The 16,951-nt window shown below is 56.7% G+C and overlaps 8 protein-coding genes across 8 annotated transcripts; 3 read left to right on the plus strand and 5 right to left on the minus strand.

Annotated features, from left to right (window-relative positions):
• Positions 1-1,126: 1,126 nt before the first annotated feature.
• SPRG_09260 (hypothetical protein) lies at positions 1,127-1,768 on the plus strand (the record flags this gene model as incomplete). Its single annotated transcript, XM_012348794.1, has 3 exons — positions 1,127-1,344; positions 1,398-1,633; positions 1,713-1,768. 3 exons carry the CDS (start codon positions 1,127-1,129, stop codon positions 1,766-1,768), a joined length of 510 nt encoding a protein of 169 aa, XP_012204184.1.
• Positions 1,769-5,400: 3,632 nt separating this feature from the next.
• Positions 5,401-5,727, plus strand: SPRG_09262 (hypothetical protein; the record flags this gene model as incomplete). The annotated part of the gene is made up of 1 exon (XM_012348795.1): positions 5,401-5,727. The coding sequence occupies one exon, from the start codon at positions 5,401-5,403 to the stop codon at positions 5,725-5,727; it is 327 nt and encodes a 108-aa protein (XP_012204185.1).
• Positions 5,728-5,871: 144 nt separating this feature from the next.
• SPRG_09263 (hypothetical protein) lies at positions 5,872-7,069 on the plus strand (the record flags this gene model as incomplete). The annotated part of the gene is made up of 8 exons (XM_012348796.1): positions 5,872-6,115; positions 6,166-6,259; positions 6,305-6,346; positions 6,396-6,448; positions 6,497-6,606; positions 6,659-6,768; positions 6,826-6,962; positions 7,008-7,069. The coding sequence occupies 8 exons, from the start codon at positions 5,872-5,874 to the stop codon at positions 7,067-7,069; spliced, it is 852 nt and encodes a 283-aa protein (XP_012204186.1).
• Positions 7,070-7,072: 3 nt separating this feature from the next.
• Positions 7,073-9,702, minus strand: SPRG_09264 (hypothetical protein; the record flags this gene model as incomplete). The annotated part of the gene is made up of 14 exons (XM_012348797.1): positions 7,073-7,526; positions 7,572-7,661; positions 7,713-7,760; positions 7,816-7,888; positions 7,937-8,101; positions 8,153-8,207; positions 8,259-8,340; positions 8,406-8,584; positions 8,636-8,848; positions 8,903-9,043; positions 9,098-9,189; positions 9,231-9,462; positions 9,522-9,559; positions 9,608-9,702. The coding sequence occupies 14 exons, from the start codon at positions 9,700-9,702 to the stop codon at positions 7,119-7,121; spliced, it is 1,911 nt and encodes a 636-aa protein (XP_012204187.1). The 3' UTR covers positions 7,073-7,118.
• Positions 9,703-9,930: 228 nt separating this feature from the next.
• SPRG_20748 (hypothetical protein) lies at positions 9,931-11,222 on the minus strand (the record flags this gene model as incomplete). The annotated part of the gene is made up of 7 exons (XM_012348846.1): positions 9,931-10,007; positions 10,054-10,327; positions 10,371-10,486; positions 10,538-10,688; positions 10,735-10,874; positions 10,922-11,121; positions 11,164-11,222. The coding sequence occupies 7 exons, from the start codon at positions 11,220-11,222 to the stop codon at positions 9,931-9,933; spliced, it is 1,017 nt and encodes a 338-aa protein (XP_012204236.1).
• Positions 11,223-14,717: 3,495 nt separating this feature from the next.
• SPRG_09267 (hypothetical protein) lies at positions 14,718-15,194 on the minus strand (the record flags this gene model as incomplete). Its single annotated transcript, XM_012348798.1, has 4 exons — positions 14,718-14,742; positions 14,774-14,843; positions 14,889-15,078; positions 15,123-15,194. The coding sequence occupies 4 exons, from the start codon at positions 15,192-15,194 to the stop codon at positions 14,718-14,720; spliced, it is 357 nt and encodes a 118-aa protein (XP_012204188.1).
• A 40-nt stretch (positions 15,195-15,234) lies between these two features.
• Positions 15,235-15,645, minus strand: SPRG_09268 (hypothetical protein; the record flags this gene model as incomplete). The annotated part of the gene is made up of 2 exons (XM_012348799.1): positions 15,235-15,379; positions 15,428-15,645. The coding sequence occupies 2 exons, from the start codon at positions 15,643-15,645 to the stop codon at positions 15,235-15,237; spliced, it is 363 nt and encodes a 120-aa protein (XP_012204189.1).
• A 105-nt stretch (positions 15,646-15,750) lies between these two features.
• SPRG_09269 (hypothetical protein) lies at positions 15,751-16,707 on the minus strand (the record flags this gene model as incomplete). Its single annotated transcript, XM_012348800.1, has 1 exon — positions 15,751-16,707. The coding sequence occupies one exon, from the start codon at positions 16,705-16,707 to the stop codon at positions 15,751-15,753; it is 957 nt and encodes a 318-aa protein (XP_012204190.1).
• Between the last annotated feature and the right edge of the window lie 244 nt (positions 16,708-16,951).

Below are 16,951 nucleotides of genomic sequence, written 5' to 3' on the forward strand. Positions count from 1 at the left end.
ACGCGACCGCGTCTCGGTTTTGTCGAGAAGGTCTACGCCGACGTCAAGAAGGACAATCGCACTCGTCGATGGATCGCCGACGCCTACGACACGTGCGGAATGAGCACGACTGGCGCCTACGAGTCGATGCTCATCAATATGAAGCCGCTTACCCTCGACTAGGGCAAGGCTAACACTAGCTTCATAAATGGCGTGGTGTGTTATTATGAGGCTTCGAGCCAGCGCTTGGTACCATACGGTACATTATGAAATTTTGAATGGTGAGTTATTGTGAGGGCCAAAATTGGGTTTGGTGAGATATTTTGAGGAAAATCGAGGTTAGGGGTAAAATCGCGAGGTGCGTTGTTTTGAGGTCTACGGTAGGCTATCGCAGCAGTAGCACAAGACCAGACGAGGATGGAATTCTTCTGAATTTTTTGCGAAATCAAGGTTGATGTAGCTCCCGTCTTCGTCTGCATTCGAATGCCGACGGAGACGGGATGTCCTGTGCGAAATCACAATTTTTACTTTTTGCGTCCCGTCTCCCTCCACATAAAATAAAACGCAGATGGAAACGGGAAGTCAGTTGCGAAATCTCTCTATTAATCGCCTGTGGGCTGGTGTAACGGCGAATGTACCATGAGTGTTGCAATCTAAGATTTTATGGACACGACGCGAGAGAAAAGAGAAGGAAGGAAACAGGTGCAGCCACTGGGAAACCGGGCACTCGTTGTATGGTTAAGCTGCTACACACCAGCACTGCGCTCTCGTGGCTGGTGACACGACAAGGGCCTTGTTCATAAATTAGACTTGAAATTTGTAAAACCAAGTAATTGCAACCCGGCCAACTCTAAACCTACCCCCTCCGAGTCCTTTTTGACCAATCAGATGGCTAAGCTAAGAAATGATGTATTTGATATGACTGGCCGAGACTTCTGCTTGCTGCACATTCATTGGACACGACTTGTAATTTCGTGGCGAGAGTCTCCAGCGCGTCAGAACCACACAACGATGGAACAGCGCAATGTTCGAGCGCGAGTCCGAGCCGATCGACCGGACGCGAAGACTCGGGTCGTAGCGCCGAGTGGAGTTCAGGTCTGAATCCTCTGCGGCATCCGCCGGCAGCACGCGGGGCACTGCCCGCGCAATGTCCGTCGTCTCGCTCGCGTGGCCGAACGTCCGACCGCGGCGCACACGCAACGAAGCCGCCGACCATGTGGACCCCGCTGAGATCCATGATGCAGACGAAGACGTCGACGATGAGAGCGATGGTCCCAACGTCGAAGATACACCGGACGCAGAAGACGCCGCCAGCTTCACGCCGACACCCAAGAGCAAGCTTTTGGACGACATGTGTGCGCTGCGGTGGCTGCACACTGGAAGAAGATCAAGCTTCATCTCCCGCTCTCGCGTCGCAGCGCTTCGACGACGAACCAGAAAGCCCAACCGAGTAATGTATTTCCTTTTTCATCGATGCCAATGGGCGCGGCGACGCCCGTCGACTTTCTACTCGCCGACTGCAGCATCACCGTCGTTTGCCCGTTGTCGTTCTGCGGTGCGTACCTGAGCGCCATCACGACCAAGTGTCTATCGTGCAACAACGTCACGATGCACGGATGGAGCAACCGGTTTCGCGCGCTCGTCGACCTCGACTGTACAACGCTCTTGAAGTCGAGACGCTACATGCACCGCAACTGCCCTGACGTGTCCTCATCTTGTCGTCGCGAAGGTAGGCAAGCAATCATACGCCGCGGCGTGCGAGAAGATGTGGTTGGATCTATCCCGCTAAGCGCAGATCGAGATGCACAACTCCTGCAAAGCGCTACCATAGCCATATATCGTATACCTCAGTCAATATATAAAGCTTTGCACAATTATCATGCAAGATTCGAGGTCAAGTTGGTCGGAACTGATGACTGCGACGCGTACAGCACGCGAGCAAGAGCGCGGCCATTGGACACGTTGGCCGCGTCATGCATCACACTATTTGTTTCCACCAATAGCGAGCAGCAATTTATGGCCCATATATGTCCCTCTCGCCCAATCAGATGATGCGACTTCTGTTTGGATGCAACACGTATGGAAGGTTCGCCCACCCCCTACGACCAGGGGCTCCTACCAGTATTACACCAATTTTAGTCTAATTGACACCTGCTGCTCTGTCGCACACTATATCCGTGTCCATGTTACACCCACGTCCAACGCGCCACAAGCAAGCTAGCAGCAAAGAGCAAAGTGAGCATGAAGCCGTGCCCGTACAGCTCGCTGGCGATTGCCGACGACGCGGCAATCCTCGCAGCCGACGACAACTGCCCACTGACGTCACCTGTCTGCTTGCTCAACAAGCAGTGCTTTCTGCGCGACTACGACGTCAATGCGCTTCTCAAAATGCTGGCGGCGGATCAAACGGATTCGAGCGCGACGCCCGTGGCCACCTACTCGTTCGCAGCCGTCGGCAACGTCACCAACTACGCCAACACGACGCTGTACCTTCCGCGCCAATGTTGTGTCAGCGCTCATCGAATGTGTTAGCGGCTTTGACTGTGGCGGCGGATACGTCGACCTCACCAAGCTCGTCCTGCCAAACATGCTCAAGTACGTACTAGTATATAATATTGTTAGTCGATGTTGGGAGACGATGCAACACCTCTTCGTAGAAGCACGCGGCTGAGCCGGCCCTCCATGTAGATAGTGTGGTCTCGATTGCCGTGGAGCTCAATACTGGTGTAGCGCCATGAACCACTGCAAGCTGCGGTCACTCTCACCGACGATTGTGTGGCCGTCAAACCTCGAGTCTTTGTACGCTGCGCGCTATTTCTATATCATCACGATTCGGCGCGTAGGTTGCTTTCCGACAGCGAGCTGGGCAAGCTGCCCCCCAACCTTCCCGCAACCCTTCGCATGCTGTGCGTGGTCCCTTGCTCGTACATGTCGGCTGTATCTGTGAGCTCTGGTAGACGGCTCAATGGCAACCACATCCAAGATGTCGCTGCATTGCGAACGCTGCCGTTGACCTACCTGTACTTGTGTACAGTATGTCCATCGGAGCTAAATCGCTCTTCTTGACAGAGACCTTCGTGGCAACGCGCTCACATCGCTCCAAGACATGTACTGGCCCGCCCTCACGTGCTTGTACGAAGTTTCTAGTTGAATTTTATGGCACGAGAGGTGCTGCGTAGGGAGCTCAGTGGCAACAGTGCCCTCCAGAGTATTACAAACTTGAAGCTCACCAACGCGATCGACAAATTGTGCGTCGTCCTATGTGCTCGTGCGGTTGACAAGTGCATGCCTGTGCGTAGCGGCGCCATGTCTACCGGTCTCCGCGAAATCTCAATGGACAAGACAACATACGTGGCTCTGCGCCTCCTCCGACCGTCGATGCACGACTACGTGTACCCAGGCGGCTCGTCGTTCAATACCAACGTACCCAGCGCTTCTTGTGGGACCACAAAAGACGGTACGCTTCAACCGCTCTGGTCCCAGGAGCCTCTGTACGCGTGGTCGGCGTGCGTCGTATCGCCGAATAAGACATCGGCCTCCACCCTGATCCGAACAGTTACCCCCGACCCCACTCCGAGTTCGAGACACGGTGGTCTCTCCCCATCAAATGGCCGAGACGCTGACTTACCCTCTAGGAAACGATTGGGTGATTGTGGCGGCCGCCATCACAGCCCTTCTCACACTTCTCGGCACAGGCTTTGTCCTCTACATACGCAGACGCCGCTACGGTACCAAATTCTAGTCTTCGCTTTCTGATAAATGTGATCGAGTAGCCGAGGTCGAGACGTCCGACGGACTGGCCACCGAGCTCGATGTGCTCGAACCGATCCGGATCTCCATTCGCGACCTCACCTACGTCGAGAAACTCAGTGAAGGCGCGTTCGGCGAAATCTGGCGCGGTTCGCTTCAAGGCCGGGCCGTTGCGATCAAGCGGCTCCTTCCGAATCGCGGCAGCGTCGAAGACATTCGCAGCTTCATCGCCGAACTCGAGCTTATGAACCGGTACGCACCCTAGCCCGACCCTACACAGATCCTAGTCATTCTCACTCTGGACGAATTTACTAGGTTCCAGTGCCCGCAGATCGTCGCTTTGCACGGTGTTGCGTGGACTCGACCTCGTGACCTCGCCGCCGTCCTCGAGCTCATGGACCTCGGCGACCTCAAAGCCCACTTGGCGTCCCATGGTAGCTTGGACTGGACCTGGAAGCTCCGTGTCCTCCGAGATGTGGTCGACGCCCTTGTGTACATGCACTCGATGAACATCATCCACCGCGACCTCAAGTCCCGCAACATTTTGCTGGACACGACCAAGGGCGCCAAAGTGAGTGATTTCGGCGTCTCGAAAGAAGACTTTCAGGAGACCATGACCATGAGCGTTGGCACGTACCGGTGGATGGCGCCCGAGATACTCAAGGACGACCACTACACGATTGCTGCCGACATCTTCTCGCTGGGTACGTTCTTATTGGCAGTCCCTATTCTGGTTGATCATGCTTCTCTCCTGGCATAGGAATGATTCTGTCGGAGCTGGACACGCACGAGATTCCGTATGCGAACGCGATGAATCCGACGACGAACAAGCCGTATGTGGACACTGCGATCGTGGGTCTCGTCATCGCAGGGTCGATCCAGCCGACGTTCACCGTCTCGTGTCCGGCGTGGGTCCGTCAGCTCGCCAAACAGTGCTTGATGTACAACCCAAACGACCGACCGTCAGCGCCAGAGGTAGCGTTTTCGTTGTCGTCCATCTCGTAGGACTAAGACAACTCGCGTGTTTTTTTGATAAGACGTCCTGGGGCTCGTCCTGGGACAGGGATATGAGCATTGTGTTGCAGACGGTCGATCAACTTGTAAATGAAACATCAAAAACTTACCGCAATCTCGGATGTCCAATATGCCATAGCAGGGCGTCTTACGAATCGCGTGCACATGCCACTAACATCAATATTGAACTCGAAAATACCTGGAAATTAAAACAGTAGTTCGGTGCCAAACGGGTGAGCGAAGGGGCGTATCGACGACACCTACACTACTACACTTCCTGTGTACGTCAGTCTTTAGTACGTCAGTCTTTAGTACGTCAGTCTTTAGTAGCCCACATTCACATACCACCGGTCCTTAGAAGTAGCACCTTCGTTAGGAACTTGGTCACCTCCAGACCAACGAACTTCGTACTCGTTCCTGGAATGTCATGCTCGCTGAGTCGGTGCTTCATTAAAGCATGCAAATCATCTAGCGCTCGCTTAACCGCTCTTCTACCAGATTCCTCCTAGAGTGGACCGGCGCTCTAACAAAACGACGACGAACTGTCATGGCCTGTCCTTGACAGCTCCATCATGTCGATCGATAACACAAACAAAAGAAACGGGACATTCAAGCGCACCCCATTGGACTCGCCATTCTACAATTGCACCAGCGAGGATGGTTCGCTTCTTACGGTACTGCAGCGTCCTAGTGGCGGCCGCCGTCGCCACCGAGGTGCTGCCCGAGTGCGCGTCCTCGTGTACTCGAGGCGGCACGACAGGGTGCTACGGATGCCCCGACTGGGGCTACGCCGTCAACGCCTACGCCATGGCGCGTGAGAATGGCGCCGTCGATTTGTCGAGCGACGAGCTCAACCCGTACTTTGCCGAGACTGCTCCGCCAGCACCCTCCGCCCGACTGAGCGCCATCGGCACCACCAGCACTGGCGTCGTCGCCCTACCAACCGTCGTTTTCTCGTGGGTCGTGGCCCTTATCCTCGTGTAATCCTCTTATGCAAAGTAATACTTCGTGCGATGGAAGATTGCAAGGCACATGTGTAAGAATAGTCGCCGGAAACTCGGCTATGTATAGCGAGCATCGCAGTAGTTGGCGTTGAGAGTTCTTCAGAGAGCAACGTACCGTACGAGCATGAGCAGCATCAAAGCACGAGCGACTACGCCGTCGGACGCCAAAGCCGTCACTCGCAAGCCGACCACGGCCACTCGCCCCGTGTCCAACCAGTCGGAGAAGGCTGGGATTCGCGACGGTAGCCGGGCGCGCCTAAGCACGTCTCGCAGCGACAAGGAGCCCAATACTACCGCAGTGGATGCTGCGCTTCGCACCAAGAAGCCAGCTGCCAAGCCGAGCGTCAACAACAACGACGTCGAGGCCGGTATACAAATGCCAAGAGTATACGTGGCACGCTCTTACGCGTTGTGGTAGCCAAATCCAAGAAGTCGGGACATCCGATGCCGTCGCAAGCACTCAACAAGCACAAACAAGCCGACCCGTGGAGCACGAAGAAGAAGCACAAAACGTACTCGGACGCCGATAACCTCGTCGGCGAAACCCTTTCGAATAGGAACTTTGGTGCCGCGTATGCCGCCGGCAACATCCCTTGCCGGTACATCCATCTCGACGCGCCATCCATATGGCTCTAAGGCATACAATAGTATCAACCACGGAGGTATCAAGAACGCGCTGCAATGGAACCAATCGCCCGAAGGTATGTCGCTCAATATCTGTAGCAATGCGATTCAACAAGGACGACTAGACCTCGAGTACAACCCGCTCCTCGTCACTTGCTGCGAGGGCTTCCAAGAGACCGATCACCCTTACGTGTTTCTTGCGCGCCAAGGCTTCAACGACCTCATGCACGCCAATGTAAGTTCTGCGCATTCGAGTCGACTCGAAGTCGAATCCGTGTATAAACTAGGGCGCTGATGACAAGGTCCGGCCGCTCCTTGGACTGCTCATTCCGCCGATCCGAGCGGCGCTCATGGCCCCGGACGACGATGTGCTCGTTGTGACGCTCAAAGCGATCCAGTACGTCTCCCTCTTGTTTAAACAACGTGCAAGATACGATTTCCATGTCTATGGTAGAGCGATTGCAGATGCCGTTGGGTCGGACATGAATGTGCACTTGCCCAAACTCATTCAGCAGATCCATCGCAAGTACTCGGCCAAGGGGCTGCGCGCGACAATCGATGATACGCTTGCAGCCCTCGAGCGCAACGGGGGTACACTGGTGCCGCCTCGATGGGGCTCATCGTTGTCGATCTTAGGCCCGGAGGCACTGCGTATCATTCGCACCAAGATTCCAACGTACGCTTCCTTGGCACAGTAGTCCTCGATCACGAGCAATAAACTTTTTCTTGTATCAATGAATCAACTGGCTACATCTCGGCATGATCGGTCGCCAGCGTCGGCTCAATCAGACCGCACACGCGGTTGTACTCGTCTTGAAACGCAGGCGTGGACGGCACGTCGACGTTGGCATGTAGCAATGAGCCGCGGCGCAGTGGCTTGGTGGGCTGAACGAGCTGCCGCCACGCCGACGTCTCGAGCGGGGGCTGGCGGCTTGTCTCGAGCGCGCACTGATCAAGAATGTGATGAAGGCTATCGAGCTGGACGGTATTGTTGCCCGTCTCGGGCTCGCGCTGCTTGGCCACGAGGTCCCGGAGCGCCTCGACTTGAATCGCAAGCTTGCCTTGGAGCGCACAGAGTTGCGGAATATGGTTGCCAACGTCCCACGTCAACAGCGCCTTGTACTCGGCGAGGAGACTCGACAGTGTCGAGCAAATCTAGTGCCAGCACTCTCACATGCGCTAGTGTATACAAGAACGCACGCTGGCGCACATGGGGGGCTTCAAGAGCTGCGTGTGTGCCAACGACGCGTGGACATCGTGGGACCGATGCAAGACGCTCACCTTGGCGTGCTAAACAAGATGTGTCAACACGACATGAGTCACCGGGATGGTGGAACCTACCCCTGATGATGGGGTTGTGGCGGACGAGGTTACAGCGACCCCACGCGCCTACATGTACCACCGCCGACTTCAAGCGATCGAATAACGTGCGAGTAGCACGTACGACGAGATCGATCGCGCGCGCAATGGCTTCCATGGCCGCGTACAGGTCGCCTTCCAGCGAGTACAAATTGATGCTACATTGGACAATATGTCCTTTCTAGAAGAGACAACAAAGGCTATACCGATTGAGCAACGCAAACATGTTGTGTGGCACGAGCCGGAGACTCTTTTCCAGCGCTTGCTTGGCGTGCTTCCACTTGTTTTGCGCCTGAAACACGCAGCCAGCGTAGGCGTAAATGTCGGCGGCGATGCTGCAGCGCGCTTGTGTTGACGTCAGGGATGATTGCCTATGCACATTCCATCGTCTCAGCATATCTCGAGTCATCATGATCACGGACCAGCGGTGGAGTGGCACGGGGGCGTGGGAGGTATTGTTGCGTGGATGATGGTCTGCTAGACAACGATCCTTCCTTGCACGTGGTGATGGTACAAACAGGTAGGTACCGTCGTCGCGCGGCTCGGTCGCAAGCAGCAGCTGCTGCAGCATTTCGAGGCAGTCGTTGGCGTTGCCCCGGTCAAACTCGAGCTATGGATCGACACATGAAAATCCGAAAAATCCGAAAAGGCAAATATCAACATCAAAAGCCTTACCTGCGCGCGCCAGAGAAGACACACTTGCATCTCTTCCAAGCACAGATTGGACGTGTACGTTGCACTTAACAGCAGCCGCTGGGCCATGGCAAAGTCCATGCGCCGCATCGCCTCCAGCGCAGAGTGCACGAGGCGAGGTAAATCAGCCGTCTTGGTCTCGCTGAGCATGCGCTCCAGCGCTAGCCATGGGTTGGCTCCGCGATACAACAACAACACAGCGATGTCTGCACCTTTGAACGACGCGTGGGTCGCATCCAAGAGATCGTTGTAATGGAAAAAGAACGGGTCCAGCCACGGCGATGCGCTGCCGTCCATGGCAAACATGGTAAAGCATGGCAACGCGTGAAACACGTAGAGGAAGTCGCCTCGTGCGACCGCCATGGCTTCGGTCCAGCGCTTGCAAAAGCCATGCAACCGCTGCACGAGGGCCGCTGTATCGGTGCCTACACACGACGACAGAGTGTCCACAATATGTGTTGCGACAAACCAACACGCACTTGGAGGATGGGTGACTGCAACCGCCAAGTCTTGGGACGCGAGGAAGCAGCGCGAGCTGGCGATGTACAGCTGAGCGCGGTTGACGCGCGTCTCGAGCGTCGACGGAGCCAGCGCCAAGGCCGCGGCATAGTCGTGCAACGCTACAAGCCAGTTGCTCGCATCTTGATACATCGATACAGATATATATCCAGCACCCGACGTGTACTTCATTTGCGAATGCAAGGCCGTCGCACGGTTGTGCACGAGCCAGAGATCGGCCGTTGTCTGCTCCATGGCCTTGGTGTACCTAAGAACACGTCCATTCCATGCCAGACAAGTTGTCTCTACCACTCGATGGCTTCGTCAAGACGGTCGAGCTGCCGAAGGACGTTGGCGTAGTTGTAGCACACGAGCACGTGCGCGCGCGCGTCCGTCACCATGGGCAGCTGCGTTGTCGCTGTCTGAAGGTATCGATGAGCATCGTCCAAGTTGCGAAGGAGCAGGAATGCCAGCGCTGCGTTGGTCAGCGACGGGACATGCTCCGGGTTGGCTTGGAGCGCGTCCGTATATTCGGTCAGTGCTATCACAACCGTTCAAGCATCCAATGCACACGACATGATGTTGCGTCGAGGTCATCACCTGAAGGAATCGCGTGCATGGCCAAGTAGATGTTGCCGCTACCGCCCGTCAATCAATGTCCATGTTTCAATAGACAATATTGATACCGGTTGAAGTACGGCACGGGGTTGGTCGGCGTCGCAGCGATCGCGAGCGTAAAGTTTCGGAGCGCGTCTTCGAGCTTCTTGTGCCGATAGCACATGGTACCGAGCAAGTTGTACGCCCACGCGACCGACGCATCCGTAAAGAGTCCTAGCCATTTATTTATCTAATATTTGCACCACCTGGAACAATCATAAACAAAGATATTTGGTACCGCGGGGGGGCGGGATGGTCCTGGGGGCGGCCAGCGCCTCGAGCTGACGCGAGAGATGCGCGTTGAACGACGTGGCCGTAAACGTGTGGCTTTCCATTTCCCGAATGACTCGGCTCAAAAGACCACGTGCCGGACCGTACGATGGAAGAGCGCGCGCACGTAGAGCTGCCGTGGGCTCTGCATGGTCGTGTCTAGCAAAAAGCCTTGAAATTCGAGCAAACTCGATGGAAAACGGACCGACGGCGGGCCGCGGGGGTCGAGACGACGAGTGCTTGCAGGCGTACTTGGCGAGACGCAGCAGCGTGGCCTTTGTGTCGTTTCCGCGGTAGGCAAAAACCGTGTGGATGTGCCAAAGCGGCGGCGCCACATTCCAAGACGCGGCCGTCGGAACCTCCTTAAAGTACGGGACACAGAGCGCAATGTTCTTGGCGGTGCTGTCGACATCCGCCTTTTTGTGATAGCACAGAGCGAGCACATAGTAGCCAAACCAGAGTTTCGCATCGAGTTTCACCTAAGAACACAAATGTGTCGACGGTCTCTTGTTGAAATGGTACCGCTCGGTGAAGGTCCCGCAGCGCCAAGTCGAGTTCGCCGAGGCGGTAGTAGCACAAGCCACGGTACACGAGTACTTTGGCGTCGGTTGTTTTCTCAAGTAGAAACTGCGAGTAGACTGCACATATTGTCATTTGACCATCCTCTACCAAAAGATCGAGAAGAATACCTTCCACCGCCGTCTCCACCTCGTCGTTGTGGTAGCAGACATAGCCGAGCAAGACGTACGCGTGCAGCATATCCGTGTCGAGCCGAACCGTCTCGCGCAAGTCGGCGCTCGCTCCACTATAGTCTTGTTGCAGCACGCGGCAAATCGCGCGCTAGGCCACAATTCGATCCCCTTCCCTCTTTTTCAGTCGCTGCTACCTGAAAGTAGGCGGGTGCCATGTGCTTGTCGAGGGCGATCGCAGCGGAAAAGTCGTCGATCGCCTTGTCCAGAGCCAATAGTTCTTGCAGCGCGAGGCCGCGGGTATAGCGCGCCGTCGCGTCGTGGCGTGCTTGCGCGACTATCAAGGCCATGTCCAGTACATTCGTAGTTAGTCGATGGACGTACTGGCCGCCGTGAGCTCGATGATGGCGCTCTTGTGGTTGCCAAGGACGTAGTAGCAGTACCCAATCGAGCTTTGCACTTTTGGGTACAATGGCACCTTACTGCGCACGAGAAGGAACGCGGCGAGCGCCAAGTCGGGCAAGCACTGCTGCGCGCGCAGGCTGCCACGTAAAAAGTGGGCAGCCACAAACCCATAATCTTGCCTACGCCGACATTAGGCAAGCTGCACACTGGAGGAGAGGAACCGCAAGCAGTCGTCGAGGCACCCGACAGCGCGGACGCAGTCGCCTTGAAAGGCGTGCATGCGACCTAGATTCGTTGCAAGTCACGTCAATTCGTGCGCAGATGATCGGGCATGGAACCCTTGAGGAAGAGGGCCAGTGCGAACGTTGGTTTCGCGACCAAGACCTTGTCGTAGTACGTGCACGCCGTCGCCAGAGACGCGGCCGCCACCGAGGAGAGCGCATTGGCCTATTTACGCCATAAAATGTATCGACTAGAAGGCGGCGATCGTACGGGTGTAGGGAAGAGGTAGTGGTTGGACACGGTCTGCTTCTTCTGGCTCGTCATGGCCATCTGGCAATGCAAGTTGCCCACCAAAAGATGGTTCAGAATTGCATTGTCCGAGAGCGGGCCGTCGGTCGCCGTCAGTTGCAGCACGATCTCCATGTCCTGCAAGAGTCCATGAGAAACAGGTGTACAATCTTAGTGTCGACTTGGATGGCTTGCTCAAAGCGCTTGAGACGGACGAGAAGCGCACTGCGTTTCTCGTGAAACGACGCTGTGACGATCGGGTCCCGGCTCTTCTCTCTGTAGTGGAGCTCGATAGCAACGTTGAGGTCCGAGAGTGCCTTGGTCGGATCCTTGGCCAACGTGTAGATGTCGCTCCGCGCAAGAATAAGTGTCTTGAATCTGGTAGACATGTGTGGTTAGAGAGGGGTAGGGGTGCATTGAGGTCACCGGTCCAAGCGAACGAGACGCAGCTTGGTCGATGGCTCCCCGTTGAGTGTGAGCTCCAGCGCCTACCACACGTGCGGTGTGGATAGGGTAGCATGGATGGTCGTACCAGAGAGAGATCGGCAAGGCAGGCCTCGTAGTTGCGGAACTGCCGGTAGAGCATTGCCCGGTGCCAGTACGTGTCGACGTCGTGCGGGGCGTAGTGCAGACACACGGTCATGTCGATGAGACCTTCGATCGGCATGTGAAGGAGCTTGACGAGCTTGAGCCCCCGCTTGGTCAATCGGTGGTGACAGGCGTAGATCTAGTCGTACATCTTGAAATATCTGGTAGTCTTTCAGAAACCAGATTCCACGAGTTGTACCTTCTCATCCACAAAGCGAGGGTCACGGCAGCGCTGTAAATCGAGGAGGCTCTCGATCGCGGGCGTCATGTACGTCTCCTTGATGGACGTGAGCGCTTCAAAATACTCGATCGCCGATGCAATCTATCCACTGGAATAAACAGTGTACAAAACGGCATCCACTGTCGCACCAAGCCTTTTGTGAGCTTGAGGACTCCGGCGTCGTAGAGCTTGTCGAGCGCGTCTGTGGTCAGAATCTTGGTTGCAAGCTTGGCCGCGGCTGTCGCGGCGTGCCCATGTGTCGCCGATGGTGTCGTTGATGCTGCGTAGTGTTGATGCAGGGCCGTGTTGCGAGCCTTGCGCAGCTCCTACGCCAATGATCCCGCGGGCGACAAGCTTCTCGAACGCACCCCGGGCAGCAGCGAGTAGGACGCCGCGCCCGCTCGCAGTATGTAATCGACGACCATCGTCTTGTTGTTGCCAAAGCCGTTGGCGCGCAAGCTCTATGAACAGCGTTGTTGTGTCGGTGGAGACGAGGTGCCAGAAAAATCGCGTCTTACGTCGAGTGCAATTTGAAGAGGCTTGATGGCATTGCGCGTTTGGCTGTAGTGCACCATGCTCATGGCCTTGACGAGCTACACAAGACGATGCCCACAGATCTTTAAAGAGATAATTGAATGTACCTGGCCATGCGGGTCCCGAGGAAAGAGTGCCAACGCCGCTTTGAGGTCGTCGTTGGCTTCGATCGTGTTGAGAAGCAAGCGGTGGAGCACCGACCGCCTACGCTCCCGACGTCGTTTGCGCCGATTGAGGCGCTTTGACGTACCAGACCAGCGCATGGTATTTGGCCCGCGCGTAGCTCTGGTACATCCATCTAAACGGTATTCGGTTTGACCAAGTGTCGAGGTTGTGACGGCACCGCGTCGGCAGATCCACGTGCGTATGATGCTGCATCGTTGCTTCCATGCGACCCAGTGCGTCGCCAAGGAGCTCGATCGCGACGCCAAAGTGCTTGGTCGCTTCTACAGTAGACAACAACGATTGTGGACATATTGTCATATATCTTCTAAGGACACGAGCGATACCAAAGGTGCGCAACTGCGACATGTAGACGAGACCCGCGACAAAGTGCGCGAGCGGCAGGTTCGCGTGGCGCTCGAGAAGCGACGCGATGCACAGGAGGCTCGTCAACGGCGGCGTCTACACCCCATATAGTGTCGTAAGAAAATTACAACAGGAAATGGTGTACCTTGTCGTCCAGCCCGCAAAGCGAGTCGTCAAACGACAAGCTTGCCGCTTCTTGCCGCCGCTTGGCCGCCAGCGAGAGCTCGCCTAGCATCGTTTTACATACTATCGGATCGAACCCCGATACTCGCACCGTCCAGTTCGAGGCGACGAAGGCCATCGACGAGGAATAGATCGGCGTAAATATCAAGCGGTTGATACTGCCGGCGCGTCTCCAAGTACTCGACGATCGCTGCGTTCTGGATCGTCGCCACATGGTCTACCCATCTCACGTGTTGGTATCAATATATCAAGATAGCAATCTAGCGAATATCCAGTGTACGGGCGTTCTCAGACGTGTGGAGCGCGCACAAGAGACGGTACGGCAGCCACGTCATGGTCTCTTCGTCTAAAAAGTCCCCGCAGCTGCCCTACACACCGAGATGATACACAACGACGTACAGCAAAATGAAACAAGAAAAACTGGACGTGATCAAAGTACGTTTGAAGAAAGCGTGGCGCGAGCTGCTCGAGTGTTTTGAGGTCGTGGAGGAAGCTCCCGAGATTCCCAAGGGCTCGGTACACGTTGGCGCTAGACACATTTCGTCACGAAGTCCAAATGTAGGGAGCGTAATACCGGTGAAAGTACAAGCATGCATCCGGGCCATACCGCGCCTCCATCTGCAACATGGCGTCCGTTGATATTACATGTCTTCACAGGATGCTACCTCGTCCAGGTATACGAGGGCGTTGACGATATTGTTGACAGAAAAGGCAGACGTGTCGACCACGGTGCCCGTCGCGTCCCGAGATCCGGGGGCAACGAGCACGACGGGCAGCTACGTAGAAATGGAGCAACATGGACGCTGGAGAGCACAAGATATGTACCTGAAAATCAGAGAATTCGTTGGCGAGCCGGTAGTAGACGTCGAGCGCATGTTGCAAGTCACCTGCCAGTAGTGCCCGGCAGCCTACAACCATCTCCATAGCTTCATTTTGGTGCCATGATTCCAAGTGCACCTTCCGCTTGGCTTGCGCTAAAGTACAGCTGCCGCAAGGTCGCTCGATCCATATCGGAGCCTTCCAAGAGCGGCGTCATGTGGGCTTCCACGAGTGGCGCGAGGCTGTCGAGAACTTGGCGTAAAATGCTCTTGGCCTCTACACGCAGCATATGATTGATACAAACGTGATAGAAAACGAGGCGCCCACTCGAAAGCTGACGCAGCCGGAGGTGCGCCGTCGCTTGGTGCAAAAGGGCGCGAAACACATCGTAGCTCAGCGGCGCTGCGACGGCGACGCACTGGATCGCCATCGCCAGCGATCGGTCGTACCGCTTCTGCAGCAAGAGCACACTCGCGTGCTCGGCCAAGTAGTTGGGATCCCGTGCATTCAGTGCGGCCGCTAGTTTCATTCGAATGTCGTACAGATTGTCGATCGAAAAAGTACCTTTTTCAAAGCAGAGATCGGCGCGGTGGAGCAAGCCAAGACGGGCAAAGAGACTGCCCATGGCCACATGCGCCTCGAGCGACGCGCCGCCGTGGGCCTCGAGCGCGGCTTGTTCCTTCTGCGCCTTCTCCGGCATGCGAAGCAGCGTGTACGCTTCGTAGCGCCCTGCATGGGCACACCAGAGGAAGGCCTAGGCCGACATCGACTCGTGCATGCCCCATGACGTGGCGCTACCTTGGCCGCGACCCGCTTCGCATGCACTTCGTGCGTTGCCTCGGGCGTCGCCAAGAGCGTCGCAACCTCCATCCTAACACCGCCTTAGCTTAGCGAGAGGAGGCACATGGAGCTACCCAAACGCTTCCAAGGCCTTGTGCGCGTCGTGCAAAAGGAGGTAGAGATACCCGAGCTTGAAGTGGACGTGGGGGTACGCCGGGCACGACCGCGCAATCTCGATAAAGTGCGCCTTGGCGTCCACGAGCTTGCCATTGAGCCTAGTCGACGAGGCCAATGCGGCGACGGCATGGCGTCGTACTACGCACCAGAGCCATTGCGCTTGCACGTCGCGCTGGACCGGCGCCATGGTCGCCGTCACGTGGCGGAGGCGGTGGTACTTGGCCGCATGCTGGCCAAGGTGGTCGTGCTCATCGTCGTCCGAGTCGGCTTCGGCCGCCGCAATGGCCGTGAGCGTGCTTCGGCGCTGTTTGACGATCGTTCGGGCTGCGTCCGAGAGCCGCCGGAGTGGATCCTCGGCCGCCATGATCCAAAGTTTTCGAAACCAACACAGCAAAAAGCAAAACGTGGCGTTTTATTATACGTGGTATTTGTATGGCACTCGAGACACTGTTTTGCCCAAAATGCTGTTTTAAAACAGCGCCACGGCGGCGGCACCGACGACCAGTGTCATGGAAGCGGCAAGCGACGGGGCTGCGCTCTTGCGGTATACCACAGCCGTGGGCGCGTCCGTGGTCGGAAGCAGCTCCGTGGTCGGCGCAGGAACTGTCACGACGGCGGTCGTCGCATTCGGCATCGCGGTCGGCGGCGCGGCCGTCTGCGACTCGGTGCCCATGCCGCCCATCTGTCCCAGACCACCCATGCCGCCATTGCCGAGCTGCGCGTTGCTGCCCATCCCGTTGCCGGCAGCACCGTTGCCACCCATCATGCCGTTGCCGGCAGCACCGTTCCCGCCCATCATGCCGTTGCCACCGAGCAGGTTGTTGCCGAGACCGTTGGCTGGCTGCGCCGAGCCGTCCGAGGTCGGCATCGACATCGCAGGCGTCGGCGACGGCGCGTCGTTGCCCGAGCCCATGTTGCCGCCGGTCATGCCATTGCCGCTCATGTCGCCGCCGATCATACCATTGCCGCCGTTCATGCTGCCGAGGCCATTCATGCCACCCATGGCCCCGAGCCCATTGATGCTGCCGCCCGAGAGACCGCCAGTGCTGGAGAGACCGCCGTTGTTTCCGGTCGACATCGCGTTGCCGATACCGTTGAGCATCGGCTGGTTCATCATGCTGCCGGGTGTGTTGCCGTTCTGGCCCAGACCGCCTTGCTGGGTGTTCATGCCATTGTCGGCCGGGATTGACGCAGCGGGTGACGGAAGCGGCGTCGAGGCCATTGGCGTTGGCACCGACGGCATCGGGGTCGGAACGTCACCGTTGAAGCTGGGGCCACCGCCCTTGCCACCACCGCCCACGACGAAGCCGTTGGCGCCGCAGCCGCCGCAGCCGGGCAGAAAGTTCGCAACGCACGTCGAAGCGCACTCGGGTGCCTGCGCGGCCATGGCCGCCGAGAGGAAAACGAGTGCGAGGATCTTGACCATTGTAGAGGAGGAGGTGGTGGTGGTGGTGTGGGTGAAAGCAAATGCAAATCTGAGGGTTGGCAGCTCTCGGATGCATGGATGCAAGGACAGGTCAGTCCTAGTTGATGGCTGGGACGTCGCTTGCTCGATGGCCTGTTTATGTGGGTTGAGAGGATGGTCAAGGCGCTGTGGTTGGGACTGTCCTGTCAACGCGCCATCGCAACCTGTCAAGAGTCAAGGCACGCCCAAATACAATGGCTGGATT

The sequence above is a fragment of the Saprolegnia parasitica genome (genome assembly GCF_000151545.1).
Source record: "Saprolegnia parasitica CBS 223.65 unplaced genomic scaffold supercont2.47, whole genome shotgun sequence".
Taxonomy (NCBI): Eukaryota; Oomycota; class Saprolegniomycetes; order Saprolegniales; family Saprolegniaceae; genus Saprolegnia; species Saprolegnia parasitica.